Raw genomic sequence first — 19,583 nt, forward strand, 5'->3', positions numbered from 1 at the left:
AGCTGTTCCTATTCGGCCATCTTGCTCCGCCCTCTCCTATGTGCGAAGAATCTTCTCTCTACCTTTTAAATAGCTTACTATGTTCTATTTTCCTGTAGCTTTATAAATTTGGTTTTGTTTTATACTCCTTTTGAGTTGTTGAGTAGATATTTAAGAATTTTCATTTTTCTGTCATATACAAAATTATTCCTTCCCTTGCTTTTCACCTTCCATAGTTGATAGCCATTTTGCCAATCAATTATTTTTACTGTCTTAATATTTAAATTTCCACTGACTACCTACCTAATTTGTCACTGATAATGTCTTAAAACATAACCAGTTATTCAGATCTCTATCTGCCTTAGTAAATTCTGGGCTGGAAATCTTGTGCTAGCTGTAAATCACTTGAACCACTTTCATCAAAATCACCTAAAGTACTTATGGAAAATGTCATTTCCTGGGGTCCCACATAAGAACTATTGATTGAGAATTTTTCAGGGGATATATACCAAGAATTTGCATCTTTAACAGGCTCTCTAAGGGATTACTAATGTTTGAGAGCCATTATCTTAATCGGTGCTCCCAATCTTTCTTTTTCCTCTACTAGTACTAAACACAATGAAATCTAAAAACTAGAAACTTTTGGAATTTCACATACCTAAAACAATCTCTTGATTCCACTGCCAAAACCTACTTACAACAAGGGAGGCAAATTTATAGTGAAGTTTTTTAAAAATTGAGGAAAATATTATTTTTTTGCATGTGAGTTACCTTCCTAATAAATGATTACCTCAATTCATAGCTTTGTTTCTGGTAAACTTCATCTTTTCAATACTTCAGATGTATTTCTTAGGATTTTATTTTCAGTTTTGTTCTCTTTCCCATAATGTGGCATACATGTCTGTGTACAAACATAATAAACATATCTTCTTCATTTAATATAAAATCTCAAAACATTTTAAAATAGATTGATATTACCCTCCAAATTATTAGTTTTATTCCTACATCTCTGCCAAGCTACTTAGAAAATTAAACTAAAATTTTATGTTCACATAGTTAAAATAGAATTTTCCAGTTAATTTTTAAAGTACTAATATTCACCATCTGTTATATATTCCAGGCATTTACATTGTTTGCTACACATTTCCTGGAACTATGCCATATTGATGCCCTCTATCTTAATGTAGAAAACATGCATTTTGAAGTTCAACATGTAAAGAATACCTCAAGAAATAAAGAAGCAATTTTGTATACCTACAAACTTTCTAAGGGACTCACAGAAGAGAAAAATTATGGTACTGCATATAGAAATTATACCTATACATTCAAATACTATATATTCTCCTAAGACAAACTTTAATCTCTTCTTTACTTGGCTGTCAATCTAAGCAAATTTTCTCATTCTTTTGAGTGCTTATATTCTCTTAGATTGTATTTTCTATGTCAAACTCATCATATCTATATCTATATCTAGATATATAAATCTTTTTAAATTTTTATGAGCCAGTAACTATGTAAAAATACAGTGACAACTGAAAACCCTAGAAGTATTAGTTTCCTTAGAAAATGTAATTTAGCTTATATTTGCAAGTTATATAATGAATTGAAAATTATATATTTTCTACACAATCTTTCAGTAGCAGGGTCCTTCCTCTGTTTTCTTCAGGTTCTGGGTACTTGAAAATTAAATCTAAAATCTTAAAAGGGTATGTATTACCAAACCATATGATTTTTTTTTTTTTTTTTTGAGACAGAGTCTCGCTCTATTGCCCAGGCTGGAATGCAGTGGTGCTATCTCTGCTCGCTGCAACCTCCACCCACTGGGCTCAAGTGATTCTTCTGCCTCAGCCCCCTGAGTAGCTGGGACTACAGGCATGCACCACCATGCCCAGCTAGATATTCTTAAACTTGGTTAGATACTTTCTATTTGAATCATTAACTCTCACAGATTCAGAGAATTTTCAATTGGTCTATACATATAAGTTTCAAAAATTATTTTAGCTATGGATATGACCCTTTGAGGGAAAAAAACCATCTTTGTTTTGCTATTTGAAATGGGAAATCAACTGGATAACTTATTTATATCAGATGTTTAAAATTTGTAAGTCTCAATTGCATAATCTATGACATGGGAATAATTTTTAATATATGTAGAGTTGCCAAGATTCAATGAATTATCAAATGTGAGCTGTGTGGCACAGTGCTTAGCAATCACTAACGGCTCAATAAATTTTGATGTTGCTTCTATCTCTAAAGCATTAGATACAGTAAGCTACTGGCATACAGTAGAAAGCCTGTATGGCATTTATACAATAAAATTAAGCTCTGAAAACATGAGAATTATAATTAATACTTTGAATTTGCATATAAATTACTCACTTACTGTTATATCTTCTGATAAATTCCTGTCTCATTGATTTAGGTGGGTGAATGTTTAGCTGTAGCGTTATCTCTGTGACTAGCTGTTATCTTCCCCTGGAAAACTCATATGCCTTTTGAAATTCTGTTAACCAACTACATTTGCAATTGGAATTTCAATATTATTATTTTCTATTTCTTTTGTTCCTGATATCTGAGCTATATTGAGAGGTAACTGATGTTCTAATTTGCCCTATGTGTCTTGAATAAGTAATTAAATCTAATAATTGGTAAGTTGTCATCCAGAATTTTAGAAAGCTTAATTCTGAGAATTATTGAGTAGTTTGGAAATGCCTCTAGAAGGGAAGTTTAAATCTGTGAATAAAAGATTAATACTAGTTAAAACAAGCATAAAAATGCCAGCAGTAATAATATTGAAGTCAATTTAAAACAAATAATTCTAGGATTAAAAGCTGCAGAGGTGTCATCACTTCCACCATCAATTGTCTTGGATGCCAAGGAAATCACAACTCAAATTACAAGGCAAATTTTGGTAAGAAACTTTGTTCTTTGTTCTTCAAATTAAAAAAATACTTTTAGTGTAGATTTTTATTATGACCTTTGATCTACATATATAATTAATATAATAATTCAAATATTAAAAATTAAAACCTAATTTCTAAACAAAGAAAATTATTGTTACTTCTTAAAACTCTTTTGGTTTGGTCTATTATAATGCTCACAGCAAATCAGCTAACAAGCTAGGAGATAAAAGTTAAACAGTCCAGTTTTTAAAGTAATTATTGCTATACTAACTTTATGATGAGAAAATAAATCTATTTTAAGTGGACATTGAAAACGAAAATCACTTTGCACAATATTTGTATAATTATATATTTTTTATAGTTTTCAAAGCTTTTCTACTCATCATATGTAAGCCTCATAACTCTTCATGAAGTAGTCAGGTCTTTATAGTAAAAGATTAAAAATGAATTACTTCTACTCTTAATTTTACAGGTTCACAGAGGTTAAGGGATTTGTTAGGAAGCAGTAGGTTCAACACTAAACTCACATCTGTTGACTGGAAATTTGGAAAATTGTAGTTGGTTGCTTTATATAAGTGTTTTTTGGTTTTTGGGTTTTGTTTGTTTGTTTGAGATGGAGTTTTGTTCTTGTCACCCAGGCTGGAGTGCAATGGCACGATCTCAGCTCACTGCAACCTCCGCCTCCTGGGTTTAAGTGATTCTCCTGTCTCAGTCTCCCGAGTAGCTGGGATTACAAGCGCCCACCACCACATCCGGCTAATTTTTTTTGTATTTTTCGTAGAGATGAGGGATTTTGCCATGTTGGCCAGGTTGGTCTCAAACTCCTGACCTCAGGTGATCCACCAACCTCGGCCTCCCAAAGTGCTGGGATTACAGGTGTGAGCAACCACACCCAGCTGCTTTATAGTGTTTTGAAAATGCAATGTGTTCAGTAAAGTTACCTAGGTGCAGTGTGATATTTCCTTCAATAACAATTTTCTATGTCCATCACTCTTTCTTAACCTGTCTTCCATTTTTAATTCCTCTCTCCTTTAAGTTCCTCTACTGTCTATGACTTCACTTGCCTAATTATCTATTTGAATCTCTTCGTCAGAAATTTTAACTGTGCTGTACTCTGAAGAAGCTCTTATTACCTAACTCTTTAGAGTTCTTCTTACCACATTTCATTTATGGGCCACCTCTCCACTAGCCTTCTAGTAGGCTTTGGTTCTTCTAATGAAGTTTGAAAAGTATTCAAAACAAGCTAATTTTATCCACTGCAAATTCATATATTCTGATTTTAGTTGAATATTTAAAGGATAATTGTGATTTTTTTTCTTTTTTTAATTGATACTTAATAGTTGTACATATTTTGGGGGTACATGTGATATTTTGATACTTGCATGCAATGTGTAATGATCAAATCAGGGTAGTTGGGATAGCCATCACCCCAAACATTTATCTTTACTTCATGTTGGGAACATCCCAATTCTTACCTTCTACCTATTTTGAACTATACAACAAATATTAACTATAGTCACCCTACTGAACTATCGTACAGTAGACTTTATTTCTTCAATCTAACTGTATTTTTGTACTCATTAACTGACCTCTATTCATCTCCTTCCTCCTCCAAACCCTTCCTAACCTCTAGTAACCATCAATGAGCTCTTCACCTCCATGAGATCAACTCTTTTAGCTCAGGCGTATGAGTGAGAACATGTGGTATTTGTCTTTCTGTGCCTGGTTTATTTCATTTAGCATAGTGATTCTTTATCCATGTTGCTACAATTGCAAGGATTTCATTTCTTTTTTGGCTGAAAAATATTCCATTGTGTATATGTACCACATTTTCTTTATCCATTCATCTGTTGATGGACACTTAGCTTGATCCATATCTTGGCTATTGTGAATAGTGCTGCAGCAAATGTGGGAATATAAACATCTCTTTGATATACTTATTTTCTTTCTTTTGGATAGATGCCCAGCAGTAGGACTGCTGGATCATATGATAGTGCTATTTTTAGTTTTTTGAGAACCCTCCATACTATTTTTCATAGTGGCAATACTAATTTACATTCCCATCAACAGTGTATGCACATTCCCCTTTCTCTATCCTCACCAGCATTTGTTAATTGTCTGCCTTTTGGATAAAAGCCATTTTAACTAGGTGAGGTGATATCTCATTGTGGTTTTAATATGTATTTCCTTAATGACTGATGATGTTGAATGTTTTTTCATATACCTGTTGGCTATATGTTTGTTTTGTTTTTTAACTTCTTTTATTTCACTTATGTTGTTCCCTCTGCTAAGAATTTCATTCCTCTTCCTCCATCTACCTCATCCATATAATTTTTATTTAATTTAACATTTTTACCTAGCTCAGATGTGAACTTCCCCCAAGAAACTTCCCTGGGGTTTTTTCCAGTGGAGCAATGAACTCATTTCTTCTTCTTAAGGGCCCCTTTTCACAACAACTATGATGTAGTTGCAATAATATACCCACATTGCCTATTTTTTGTTTATTTTTATTTTACTTTATTTTAGATTGAGGGGGTACATGTGCTTGCTTGTTACATAGGTATATTACATACTGATGGGAGTTGGGCTCCTAGTGTACTCAATAGCCAAATAGTGAGCATTGTACCCAATAGATAGTTTTTAACCCTTTCCACCTTCCACCTTTCCCCTTTTTGTCCCCAGTGACAGTTATTTCCATCTGTGTACCCACTGTTTAGCTCTCACTTACAAGTGAGAACATGCAGTATTTGGTTTTCTGTTTCTGAGTTAGTTCATTTAGGATAATGGCCTCCAACTCCATCTATGTTGCTGTGAAGGACATGATTTCATTCTTGTTTATGGCTATATAGTATTCCATGGTTTTCTTTATGCAGTCAACTATTGATGAGTGTTTAAGTTCGTTTCATAACTGTGCTATTCTGAATAGTGCTATGATGAACTAGGTACAGGTGTTATATATGTGTATATTTATATAGTTCTTTTAGTTCTTTGAGAAATCTCCATAAGGTTGAACTAATTTGCATTCCCACCACCTGTTGGTTATTTGTATGTCTTCTTTTGAGAAATGTCTATTCAGATGTTTTGCCAATTTTTTAATTGGGTTTATTTGGTGGGATTTTTTTGCTATTGAGTTGAGTTCCTTAGATGTTTTGGTTATTATTTGTTTGTTATTATTTTGCTTATTTGGTTGTTGGAAGGAGAGCTTGAAAATATTTCCTCCCCTTCTGTAGGCTGTCTCTTCACTTTGTTAAGTTTTTTTTGCTATGCAGAAGCTTTTTAACATAATGTAATTTTATGTCTATTTTTGCTTTTGTTGCCTGCACTTTTGAGGTTTTACTCAAAAAGTCTTTGCCCACATTAATATCCTAAAGCATTTCCCAATGTTTTCTTCAAGTAGTTTCATAGTTTCAGGTCTTACATTTAAGTCTTTAATTCTTTTAGGTTAGATTTTTATATTTGGTAAGAAATATGAGTCTGCCTTCATTCTTCTGTATATAGTTATCTATTTTTCCCAGCACTGTTTATTGAAGAGACTGCCTTCTTGGTGTCTTGTTGAAAATGAGTTGACTGTAAATGCTTGGACTTATTTCTGGGTTCTCTCTTATGTTCCATTTTTCAATATGTCTGTTTTTACTATGGCTTTATAGTATATTTTGAAGTCAGATAATATGATGTTTCCAGGTCTTTCTTTTTGTTCAGGGTTGCTTTGACTATTTGAAGTATTTTGTGGTTCCATATAAATTTTAGGATTTTTTTCCACTTCTGTGAAGAATGTCTGTGTTACTTTGATAGGGATTGTATTGAATTTATAGATTACTTTGAATAGTGTTGACATTTTAGCAGTATTTATTCTTCCAATCTGTGAACACATTTTAGCAATATTTATTCTTCCAATCCATAAATGGGATTTCTTTTTGTGTTTTTTCAGTTTATTCATTATTGACATATACAAATATCACTGATTTTTATGTTTTTGGTGGAGTCTTTAGGGTTTTCTAAGTATAATATATCATCTGCAAAAAGGATATTTTGACTTATTCCTTTCCGGTTTGGATGCCCTTTGTTTCTTTTTCTTGCTTAATTGCTCTGTCTAGGACATCCAGTACTATGTTGAATAAAAGTGGTGAAAGTGGGTGTCCTTGTTTTGTTCCAGAAGTTAAAGGAAAGACTTTCAATTTTTACTCCCATAGTATGATTTTGTTGTGGGTTTGTAATGTATGTCCCTTATTATTTTGAGGTGTGTTCCTTCTACACCCAGTTTGTTGAGAGTTTTTGTCATAAAAGAATGTTGAATTTTGTCAAATGCTTTTTCAGCATCTATTGAATTGATCATATGGTTTTTGTCCTTGATTCTGTTAATATGACATATCATATTTATTGATTTGCATATGTTATATCATTCTGGCATCCCTGGGATGAATTCCATGTAATCATGGTGAATGATCTTTTCAATGTGTTGTTGTATTTGGTTTGCTAGTATTTTGTTGAGCTCTTCATTATGTTTAGTAGGAATATTGGCATGTAGTTTTCTTTTTTTGTTGTTTCACAGTCTGGTTTTGATATCAGGGTAATACTAACCTCATAGAATGAGTTTGGAAGTATTCCCTCCTCTGTAGTTAATTGAAATAATTTGAGTAGACTTGGTATTCATTCCTCTTTAAAAATATCTGGTATAATTCAGCAGTGAAGTCATCAGGTACTGGCTTTTCTTCTCTTTTTCTTTTCTTCTTCTTTCTTTTTCTTTTCTTTTCTTCTTCTTTCCTTTTTTTCTTTTCTTTGCTTTTTTTTTTTTGTTACAGGATCTTGCTCTGTTGCCTAGACTGGAGTGTGGTGGTGCAATCCCAGCCCACTGCTTACTTGACCTCCTGGCTCAAGCAGTCCTCTTACCTCAGCCTTCCAAATAGCTGAGACCACAGTACACACCACCACATCTGGCTAATTTTTAATTTTTTTTTTTTTTTTGCAGAGATGGGGGTCTCCTTATATTGTGGGGTTTTCTTTGATGGGAGATTTTTTTATTATTACTTCAATGGCATTATTCATTATAGGTCTATTCTTGTTTTCTATTTCTTCATGCTTCAATCCTGGTAAGTTGTATGTCTCCAGGAATTTCTTTCTTTCTTTTGGGTTTTCCAATTTGTTGGCATATAGTTGTTTACAACAGTCTCTAATGATCCTTTCTACATCTGTGGTATCAATTGTTATGTCTCCTTTTACATTTCTGATTTTATTTGGGTCTTCTCTCTTTTTAGTTGGTCTAGCTAAAGATTTGTTTGTCTTTTGTATTTATTTTAGTTTCAACTTCATTTATTTCTACTTTGATCTCTATTATTTCTTTTCTTCTACCAATTTTAGGTTTGGCTTGTTTTTGCTTTCTCAGCTTTGAGAAGTACTTCATTAGGTATTTTTTTTTTTTTTTGGAAATGTTTCTACATTTTTGTTGTAAGTGTTTATTGCTATAAACATTTCTCTTAGCAATATGTTGCTGTATGTCATAGATGTTAGTATGTTGTGTATTTTTTTAAGAAGTTTAAAATTTTTCTTTTTAATATCTTTATTGACCCATTGATTGTTCAGGGGCATGTTATTTATTTTCCATGTGTTTATATAGTTTCCAAAAGTTCATTCTGTTACTGATTTTTAGTTTTATTCCATTGTGGAATAAAATATACTTCATATGATTTCAACATTTATGAATTTATTGACACTTGCTTTGTGGCCTAATATATTGTTTATCCTGGAGAATGTTTCATGTGATGATGAGAAGAATTTGTTTTCTGCAGCAGTTGGATGGAATGTTCTGCTAATGTCATTGAGGTCCAAGCAGTCTAGAGTGTAGTTTAACTTCAGTGCTTAATTGTTGATTTTCTGTTTGGATGATCTGGCCATTACTGAGAATGGAATGTTGAAGACCCATACTAGTATTGTATTGTAGTCTATATCTCTCTGTATATCTATGGATTTTTGCTTTATATATTTGGATGGTCCAGTGTTAGGTGAATATATATTTATAATTGTTATGTCCTCTTGCTGAATTGACCCCTTTATTATTATAGAATAACATTCTTTGTCTCTTTTTACAGTCTTTGAGTTGAAATCTGTCTTATCTGATATAAATATAGCTACTCCTCTCCTTTTTGGTTTTTATTTATCTGGAGTATCTTCTTCCATCCCTTTACTTTTAATCTAGTATGACTTTATAGGTGAAGTGAGTTTCTAGTTAGCAGCATATAGTTAGGTCTTGTTTTATTATTTTTATTTTTTTTTCAGGCAGAGTTTTGCTCTGTCACCCAGGCTGGAATACAGTGGCTTGATCTCAGTTCACTGCAACCTCCACCCCCAGGTTCAAGCGGTTCTTCTGCCTCAGCCTCCCAAGTAGTTGGGATTACAGGCACCTGCCTGTACACCCAGCTAATTTTTGTATTTCTAGTAGAGACAGGGTTTCACCATGTTTTCCACGCTGTTCTTGAACTCCTGTAGGTTTTGTTTTTTAAATCCATTTAGGCACTCTTTTGTGTTTTAATTGGAGAATTTAGGACATTTACATTCAATACTATTACTGATAAAGACTTACTACTACCATTTTGTTACTTATTATCTGGTTGTTTAGTAAGTGCTCTCTTTCTTTCTTCCTTTTTGATTAAGTAATTTTTTATGGTAGTATATTTTAATTCATTGCTTTATATTTTTAATATATATATTATAGGTTTTTAATTTATGATTATCATGAGGCTTATAAAATATCTTATAGCTATAACACATTATTTTAAACAGATGACTACTTAGTTTTGACCATAGAGAGAAGAAAAGTAACAAACAATGGAAAAACTAAAACACTCTGTACTTTAACTTCATTCCCCTGACATTTTGATTTTTTCTTGTCTCTGTTTACACCTTCTTATGTTGTCTATTTCTCTATTTCTTTAAAGATTTCTGTAGTTACCATTTTTATAAATGTATCTTTTTTTTTTTTTTTTTTTTTTTTTGAGATGGAGTCTCCCTCTCTTGCCCAGGCTGGAGTGCAGTGGCTCTATCTTGGCTCACTGCAAGCTCCGCCTCCCGGGTTAACACCGTTCTCCTGCCTCAGCCTCCTGAGTAGCTGGGACTTCAGGTGCCTGCCACCATACCGGGCTAATAAATGTGTCTTATAGTCTTTATGTTAGAGATATGAGTAGATTACACATCACATTTATAGTATTAGAGTATTCTGAATTTAAGTATTTACATTTACCAGGGAGTTTCATACCTTCAAGTTTGTTTGTTTGTTTGTCTTTTGCATGTTAGCATTCTTTACTTTCAGATTTAAGAGCTCCCTTTTAACATTTCTTATTATATGGGTCTAGTAATGATGCATTTCCTCAGCTTTTGTTAGTCTGGAAAAGACTTTTTCTCTCCTTCACGTTTGAAGGAAAGTTTTGCTAGGTATAGTATTCTCAGTTTGCAGCTTTTTTCCCTCAACACTTTGAATCTGTTGTTCCACTCCCTCCTGATCTATATGGTTTTTATTGAGAGGTCTGTTGCCAGATGAATTGGACCTGCTTTATATGTTATTTGCTTCTTTTCTCTTGCTGCTTTTAGGATTCTCTTTGTCCTTGACCTTTGAGAGTTTGATTATTTTATCATTTGGGTTGTCTTATTTGGGATGAATATATTTGGTGTTCTGTGACTCTTATACCTGGATATTAACATATTTCTCTATGTTTAATAGGTTTTCCATTATTATTATTTCTTTAAATAGGCATTCTACTCTTTGCTCTTTCTCAATTCTCTCTTGAACACCAGTGAATTTTATATTTGTTTGTTCAAGGTGTATATATATATATATGTGTGTGTGTTTGTGTGTGTGTATCTCTTTCAGGCTCTCTTTATTCCTTTCATTCTGTTTGTGTGTGTGTGTTTTTTTGTTCCGCCGCCCTCCCCCCCCCGACTATATCTTGGCTTACTGCAGCCTCCACTTCTTGGATTCAAGTATTTCTTGTGCCTCAGCTACCCAAGTAGTTGAAATTACAGGCATGTGCCGCCATGCCTGGCTAATTTTTTAGTGAGAGAGGGTTTCACCATGTTGGCCAGGCTGATCTCTAACTCCTAGGCTCAAGTGATCTGACTACCTCAGTCTCCCAAAGTGCTGATATTATAGTCGTGAGTCACCATGCCTGGCTCATCTCACTGATTCTTTCTTCTGCGTGATCCATTTCTTTTTAGGAGAGCCTCTGTACTTTTTTTCAGTTCAACAAATGTATTTCTCATTTCCAGGGTTTCAAATCTGTTTGCCATTTGATTTTTTAAAATTTTCATCTTTTTTTGTTGTTGTTGTTTTCAGACAGAGTCTGGTTATGTCTCCCAGGCTGGAGTGCAGTGGTGCTATCTCAGCTCACTACAACCTCCGCCTCCTGGGTTCAAACAATTCTCCTGCCTCAGCCTCCTGTGTAGCTGGGATAACAGGCGCACGCCACCATGCCTGGCTAATTTTTCTATTTTTAGTAGAGATGGGGTTTCATCGTGTTGGCCAGGCTGGTCTCAAACTCCTGACCTCAAATGATCCGCCCACCTTGGCCTTCCAAAATATTGGGATTACAGGTGTGAGCCAATGTGCCTGGCCAAACTTTAATCTCTTTATTAAATTTCTCTGATAAATTTATCAGTTGTTTTTTCTGTGCTGTTTTGGAGTTCATTAATTTCCTTAAAACTGCTATTTTGAATTCTTGATCTGAGAGCTCATGTATCACCATCTCATCATGGTGTTAATCACCAGCTCCTTGCTTTGTTCATTTGGGGAGGTCATAGTTTCCTGTTTGCTGTTGTTCCTTGTGGACACATATCTATGTTTTTGCAATGAGGGATTAGTTTATCTTCACTATCTCACTTGTTGGACTTTCTAGGTTGTATGTTTGCTTGGAGGTTCTTTGCAATTGTCTGATTCCCCTTAATCTTAGATTGTTGCCTCATTTTCAGCACTAGATGGCACCTTAAGCCCAGAATTTCCTCAGCTCTGGCAAATGTTTGCAGTACTGCCCATCTCAAATGGTAGCGTTCTTAGAGGGGATACCTCAGTTGTGTGGAAAGGCTGGCTAGGAGTTTATACCCAGATAACGTGTGACATCTACTTCCTCTAGCATGGTGCTGCTGAACAGCCACACTGATTTGGTGTCTCCTTTGACTGAAATGAAGAGTAGTTTTACAGGCTGGAGTTTCTAATTCCACTCCCCTATTTGTCTCTAGCTGCCCTCACGCGGTTTTCTCTCTCCAGGCACTAGTGGTACTTCTTGTGGGTTTAGGCAGGAATGATTTTTCTGCAAGGGAACCCAAGATGGTGGGGAAGCTGGCTGTTCACGTCAATCTCACTTTTGCCAAAGTAGAACAAAAGAGACTGGGAGGAATTTTCTGTGCATGATGCCTGGCAGATTGGGGGAGGGGCATTGCAGATAGAGAGCTTTCTTTCTTGTTATTGTCTGCTCAGAGTTTCTCACTTCTCTGTGTCCCAGTTATCATTTCAGCCTCAGATTTGGCTTCTCAGATGTTGCTGGTGTTAATCTGTGCTCCGGATTTTTGCTTTTGGTTCTCTGTGGGGAGAGCAAAAGCAGATTGCTTTTACTCTGCCATTTTGTTAATATCCAGAACTGTATTTTTTTCTTTTGTTTAATTATATACTTTAAGTTCTGGGATACATGTGCAGAACATGCAAGTTTGCTACATAGGTATACATGTGCCATGGTGGTTTGTTGCACCCATCAACCCGTCATCTAGGTTTTAAGCCCTGCATGCATTAGATATTTGTCCTAGTGCTATCCCTCCCTTTACCCCCCCCATCCGCCAACAGGCCATGGTATGTGATGAGAATTGTATTTTTTTCCTTCTTTTTATTTATTATTTAGCTTCGTTTGCAATAACTCTTTTGAAACAGTTTCACTCTTCCTGAACTCTCAATCACCTCACTCTCTACAGATAATATGCCTCCTACTTTTTAACAAATTTGAGGTCATCTTGATGAGTTCTTGAACCTTTCCTCCTTCAAAATTTTGTTTTGAATATTTCTGTTTCTCTACCATCTCTCTTACATCTTATCTCAGAGGAAGAGACTGACTTTCAGACAAAAGGTTAACTTTTATGCCATTTAAAAAAAAATCTCCACTAAGGTATTACTTCTCAGTTTATTCTCTTTTGCATCTTTAATATTTTAGTCACAGGCTTTTCCTTTCTCTATGGGTATGCTTAGATTTCTCCCTAAAATTCTGACTGTTTACTTTTGAAACTATTATTTCATTTTCTTTTTACTGCAAATTTATCAAAAGTTTACTTCTTTCATTTCTCATGTTTACACTGAGTCTTATTGTCATCACTCTACCTAAAGTTTTCTCTTAAATACCAATTTATTACAAAATCCTTTGTCCTTCTTTTCACTTCTGATCTTCCATGATCTCTCTATGGCACTTGACACTACTCTTGTTTTCTCTTTTCTTAATTCTGCCCTCTCTTGGCTATATGGAATTATTCTCTCCTGGATGTTTTCATTCTCCTACCTGTTTGATTACTTCTTCTGTCCCTTCTTCACTAGTACTTTTTCTTTTCTTTTTTTTTTTTCTTTTTTTTTGAAACAAGGTCTCACTATGTTGCCCGGGCTGGTTTCGAACAAACTTCTGGGCTCAAGCATTCCGCCCACCTCTTCCTCCAAAAGTGCTGAGATTACAGGCATGAACCACTGCACCCAGCCATCATCATTACTTTTTCTTATTCATTATCATTACTTTTTCTTATTCCACTTACAAGTTTCTATTCCACTTAAAAGTTTTTATTCCACTTAAAACTTACAAGTTTTTATTCCACTTAAAAGTTTCTAAGATTTTTGCCCTTGTTTCCTTTCTTTTTAAAATCTGCACTTGGTGATCTCATCTTTTCTCACAGCATCCATCATCATTTCTGTTCAACTCTGAATCTATACATTTTTCTCCATATTTCCCCTTCATATCTTAATCTATGTTTAAAAGCCAAAGTTAAATTTATCATCTTCTAAAAAAAATTCTCTTATCTCTTCACCTTTAAGTCTCTCAGTGACCCACCAAAGTCATATATGGATCCTTCCTCTTAATCACCTGTCCTTAGGACTATGCAGTAAGTTCTCTCTCTTTTTCAATCTATTTTATACACTTCTACCAGATTGTCTCCTAATGCATGGTTTTTATTATGTAGTTTGCCTACTCAGAAACTTTTAATGATTTCTTACGAAGTAAAGTTGAACTCCTTTGTGTAGTGTAAATAGTCCTCTGTCATTCTCAAAATATATTTTAGAATTACCTGCATTAGAATTGCCTGAGATACAGGGTACCATACTAGATTGTCAAGGATCTCCTGTGGCTCAGGGATTTGCCTTCTTAACCAGTCTTTATGTGATTGTAAACCTTGTTGGCTTCTGCTTTATGATTTTCCTTTGTTTTCTACACCAAGCTTACGTTTCTATCACTCAGTTTCACATAATCTACATTTCTGCAATTTCAGTCTTGTAAATTAAATTGCTTGTCATTACTATATTGAATTACTTGCCATTTCATGATATTGACCTGATTGTGTACCATGCTTTCAAATGTACCTGCTCTAACTGTTTCTTCTGTGGAATAACCTCTCATCTAAACTCTTTTATCTATCAGGATTCATTCCAATACTCCATCCTATTCAAGCTTTTCTTGGCCTGAGCTGGAAATGAGTTTCCCTTCCTCTGAGTATTTTGTGGTTGTTTTATGGGACTTTTTATAATTACCATAATCAGTTACTTATAAACAAGCCTTTTGTTTTTTTAACCATTAAGACTGTAAGCTCCTTGAGTTCTGTAATCATGTAAGGTTTACATTTTTGTATCCCCCATAGATATATAAACATAAGCTTAGAGGCCTGGAACACAGATGAGAGTAGATATTCAATAACTTTTTTAAAATAATAGACTAATTGGTAACTGATCAGTGTACCAAATAGATAGATGGGTGAATATATGATAATCTTATTCTACCTCATAAAATCTTACTCATTTTTCCTATAGTGAAAAGTAAAAAAAAATCTGGAGTTGCTTGCTATTATGAGTTGAAGGGATTATATTTCAGGGAAACTCGCTAAGAGTTAAGATTAAAAAGTTAAGTTTAAAAATGCTGATTCCTCTATCTAGTTCAGGCAAAGAGGTGAAATGAGAATTTTCTAGGTATATTTGCAGTCCTGAAGTTCTATTCAAGACAAAGTATCTAAAGGACTTCTACATTCCTGTTTTAAATATTATTTCTTGGGTATCCTGAAGTTTAGTTTATTAAAAATTAAGGCATAATTTTAAATAGCTATTCATATTATTTATTTTTAAAATGTAATTTACCCCTCAGGCAGTATTTTCTCTTAGACTCCAGCAGTTTCTATATATGTACTCTTTTTAGGGGCAAGCAATTTTCTGATGACTCATTCTGTGTGCCAGTTTATCTGTTGGGGAATTAAAGTAAGGAGATATCAGAATAGTACTCTTTGGCATCATTTAAAAGTAGCAATGAGCAATGCTGTTTTCCCACACCTTTTTAATGAGAAAGTGTTTGTAGAACTTATCTCTGGTGGATTTTCTATTACTTTTTGGTATTATGTTGAGAAATCTGACCTATTTAGCAGAATTTTTTTCATTGACAAGTAATTTTCAAGAACATAAGATCTGTGATAAAGTAGCAGATACTCAGAAGAAATTATATTCTTTCAAATACAATATTTCTTTTATTTCTTCTTGTATATTCTTTCCTTGTTGGAGGAAACTGATTTATTCAAAGGAATTAGTTAACCCTTGAGTTCCATATGTCTATGGAAGGAGACAGAATATTGCCAACATGTGGTTTAAATAAAAATTATGGTATTCATATATATATACACACACACACACACATATATATATGTATATATATATATTTTTTTTTCAATGACAGCAAAACCAAAGGAGCACCCCTGAGATGGAAAGACAGAGAGCTGTGTACCATCTAGCCACTAGGCTTGTCCAAACTGCTCGAAACTCTCAATTGGATCCAGACAGTTTACGAATATATTTAAGTAACCTCAAGAAGAAGTACAAAGAAGATTTTCCCAGGACTGAACAAGTTCCAGGAAAGACTGAAGAATAATAACAATTCCAATGTAATAATATATCTTAATTCAAGGAACCTAGAATTTATTTTTCTTCTCAGAGATAAGGAAAATAATATTTTCCAAATTTCATATTTTAACTGAAAATGACATTATATTAACAGCACAATTGTCATCTATATATTCCACATGAAAAATATTTATTGTAACTTAAATGAGAACTACTTAAAGGAATGGTTTTTATGTTAGGAAAAAATACAATATACCACTTTTTTCTCACAAAAATTCACATTATTAAGACCTAAGTTTATTTATACTTACAAGTTCTAGTTTAACATATTATTGTAAATACCCTACTTTAATAAACACCTTTCTTTTTAGGTCTGGAAACTTTTTTGAGCTTTTCTTTCACATTCTATTCTGAAGTAATAATGCCCTATAACTCAACAGTTTATTAATCAGTACTCCCACATTCCAACACTGGAGGGTTCTGAAGTTCATCAGAGTAATTTTGGAATCACTCTGCTAAGTGAGAAATCTCAGCGTAAAGGCCTAACAGAGACAAGTTATTCTTTTCTTGGGCAACTAAGTGTCTGGAATTCAAGGTATACATTTGAATTTTTTTTTTTTTTTTTTTTTTTTGAGGCGGAGTCTCACTCTGTCGTCTGGACTGGAGTGCAGTGGCCAGATCTCAGCTCACTGCAAGCTCCGCCTTCCGGGTTTACGCCATTCTCCTGCCTCAGCCTCCCAAGTAGCTGGGACCACAGGCGCCCGCCACCTTGCCCGGCTAGTTTTTGTATTTTTAGTAGAGACGGGGTTTCACCGTGTTAGCCAGAATGGTCTCGATCTCCTGACCTCGTGATCCACCCGTCTCGGCCTCCCAAAGTGCTGGGATTACAGGCTTGAGCCACCGCGCCCGGCCTTGAATTATTTATTTAGTAAGCTACAGTATTCATAGTAATTTGACCCCCCAATATTATTCACAGACCACTTAGGGCCATATTTTATTCTATAGCAATTAATATTAATGTTTGTTGACTTTATTAAACTCTCAGCATTCTAAGTAACTATTAGTAGTCAAGTATATTGAAAAAGTTATAATTTAAATGATACACATATTATTTTGGAAAAGTAAATGTAAATTATTGTTTGTTTTACATTCAATTCAATATATATTAAATGTCTTGTTAGATTACTTATATTCCCTATTGTCATGTTTTAGAAAAACTATCACAATATTTATATTTGACTATTAGCTATGTTTTAATTCACAGCCTCTGAAATGAATTCTATTTTGTGTGGTCATTTCTTTTTCTTTATTTTTTTTTTTCTTTTTGAGATAGGAGTCTCACTCTTGTCCCCCAGACTGGAGTGCAATGGTGCAATCTCGACTCACTGCAACCTCCACTTCCCTGCTTCAAGTGATTCTATTGCATTAGCCTCCTGAGTAGCTGGGACTACAGGCACTCACCACCATGACTGGCTTATTTTTGTATTTTTTGGTAGATACAAGGTTTCATAATGTTGGCCAGGCTAGTCTCGAACTCCTGACCTCAGGTGATCCACCTGCCTCGGCCTCCCAAAGTAGTGGGATTACAGATGTGAGCCACTGCACCTGGCCTTGTGTGGTCATTTCTTTTTTTTTTTTTTTTTTTTTGAGACGGAGTCTCGCTCTGTCCCCAGGCTGGAGTGCAGTGGCCAGATCTCGGCTCACTGCAAGCTCTGCCTGCCGGGTTCACGCCATTCTCCTGCCTCAGCCTCCCTCGTAGCTGGGACTACAGGCACCTGCCACCTCGCCCGGCAATTTTTTTTTTGTATTTTTTTAGTAGAGATAGGGTTTCACCATGTTAACCAGGATGATCTTGATCTCCTGACCTCGTGATCCGCCCGTCTCGGCCTCCCAAAGTGCTGGGATTACAGGCTTGAGCTACCGCGCCAGGCCTATGTGGTCATTTCTAAAGGCAGTTAGGTAATTTAGGTTTGTGGCAAACTTCAAGAAGACACTGAGGAGGAAAAGGCATGGCAGATTGGGGTGGCAGGAAAGCAATAAAAGGTGGAAAGGGAGTAGGCAGTGAGGAAAAAAACATGCAAGCAGAGACGAGTGCAACATAACAAATATGCTGAATATCATTTCCTCAAATACATTCACTTCTTTTTAGATTTAACCTCAATGTGAAATTCCACCAAAGTTTTAAGACATTTTTCATCAATTAAAGCTTTTGATGCAAAAACTGCAGCCAAATGATTAATGTCTTTTATTTTAGAATTGAGATACTGAAATAAAAACAGGTTTATATCTTCTTTAAATTAAATTACTTTTTCTTAAACCATTTGTGTGTAGCAGAAACATACAGAAAACCAAATCAAATAAAGATATAATTATTATGTCATGGTACTATAAAATGAAGGTAAATACTAGGGAGACAATCCATTTCTTAATTTTAAGATCGATTTGCTCTACTCGTTTGTTCCTCTTTGCCTTTGCCTTTTTCTAATATTATAGATCATTATCTCATAATCCAGTCTTTCAAGGTAAATACCCATAATGTGTTAGCAAACTCCTTTAATTTCCACCATAAAGCCATTATTTTAGCCTGTTCCACTTTTCTCCTCACAGGATAAAATCCTACATAAGATAGTCTTTTTCAAGTTTAGGGGTAAAATATGTGGGGGGTGGAGAAGAAACATAGCTTATTCTCATGCCTAGGAAGTAATGCATTTATTTTTACATTTACATTCAATAAAATTAAATTTTTTGGTGTATGGTCCTATGAATTTTAGTACATTTATGGATTCACGTAACCACCAGCAAAATCAGGGTACGGAACAGTTCCATCACCCCAAAAGACTTCCTTGGTGCTGTTCCTTTGTAGTCAAATCTTTCTCTGACCCTTAACTTTAACCCAGCAATCATAGGCCTGTTTTCTTTCCCTATAGTTTTGTTTTTTCCCAGAATGTCCAACAAATGAAATCCATATAGCATGTAACCTTTTGAGACTGGCTTCTTTTGCATAATGCATTTGAAATGTATACGTGTTGCTGTGCCTTTTTATTGCTGACAAGTATTTCATTGTTTATATGTGCCAGAGTTTGTCATTCTTTCATTCATTGAGGGACATTTGGGTTTTTAGTTCTCAGTGATTATGAATAAAGCTACCATAAACCTTCCTATACAGGGTTTTTTTGGGAGCATAAGTTTTCATTTATCTAGATTAAATAGGAGTAAAATAGCTGTGTCATATGTTAAGTGTATGTTTTATTTCATAAGAAGCTGCCAGTCTTTTCCAGAGTGACTATACCACTTTTCATTCTCATCAGCTATGTGTGAGTTCCAGTTGCTCCTTATGTTGACTAGTACTTGGTATTGTCCGCTTTCTTTTATTTTTTTAATTGAGCCATTTTAATAGGTGTTCAGTGAGTAATGCTTTTCAAAAAATTTTTAAAGCTATTCTGATAATGTTTTTAGCCAGCAGTGATGTTTTATTTCTCTTTTTTAACTACTTTTAGCCTCTCTAAAAGCACATTTTAAGATCTGTTCCTTCAAGCAAAACTTTTAGAGTATTACTTTTAGAAATCTATAAAACAAATCTAATTCAATAAATAATTTCTATGAAC

At 34.4% G+C, this 19,583-nt stretch overlaps 1 protein-coding gene across 1 annotated transcript in view; it reads left to right on the plus strand.

Moving 5' to 3' along the window:
- Positions 1-16,354, plus strand: part of MSH4 (mutS homolog 4) — a 135,252-nt gene extending 118,898 nt beyond the window's left edge. Inside the window, exons 18-20 of the mRNA XM_011936943.1 lie at positions 1,100-1,274; positions 2,802-2,890; positions 15,815-16,354. Coding sequence (XP_011792333.1) covers positions 1,100-1,274; positions 2,802-2,890; positions 15,815-16,006 — 456 coding nt within the window. The 3' untranslated portion in view covers positions 16,007-16,354. The remainder of the gene's footprint in view (positions 1-1,099; positions 1,275-2,801; positions 2,891-15,814) is intronic.
- Positions 16,355-19,583: the final 3,229 nt, after the last annotated feature.

The sequence above is a fragment of the Colobus angolensis genome, unplaced genomic scaffold (genome assembly GCF_000951035.1).
Source record: "Colobus angolensis palliatus isolate OR3802 unplaced genomic scaffold, Cang.pa_1.0 Scaffold158, whole genome shotgun sequence".
In the NCBI taxonomy this organism is placed as follows: domain Eukaryota; kingdom Metazoa; phylum Chordata; class Mammalia; order Primates; family Cercopithecidae; genus Colobus; species Colobus angolensis.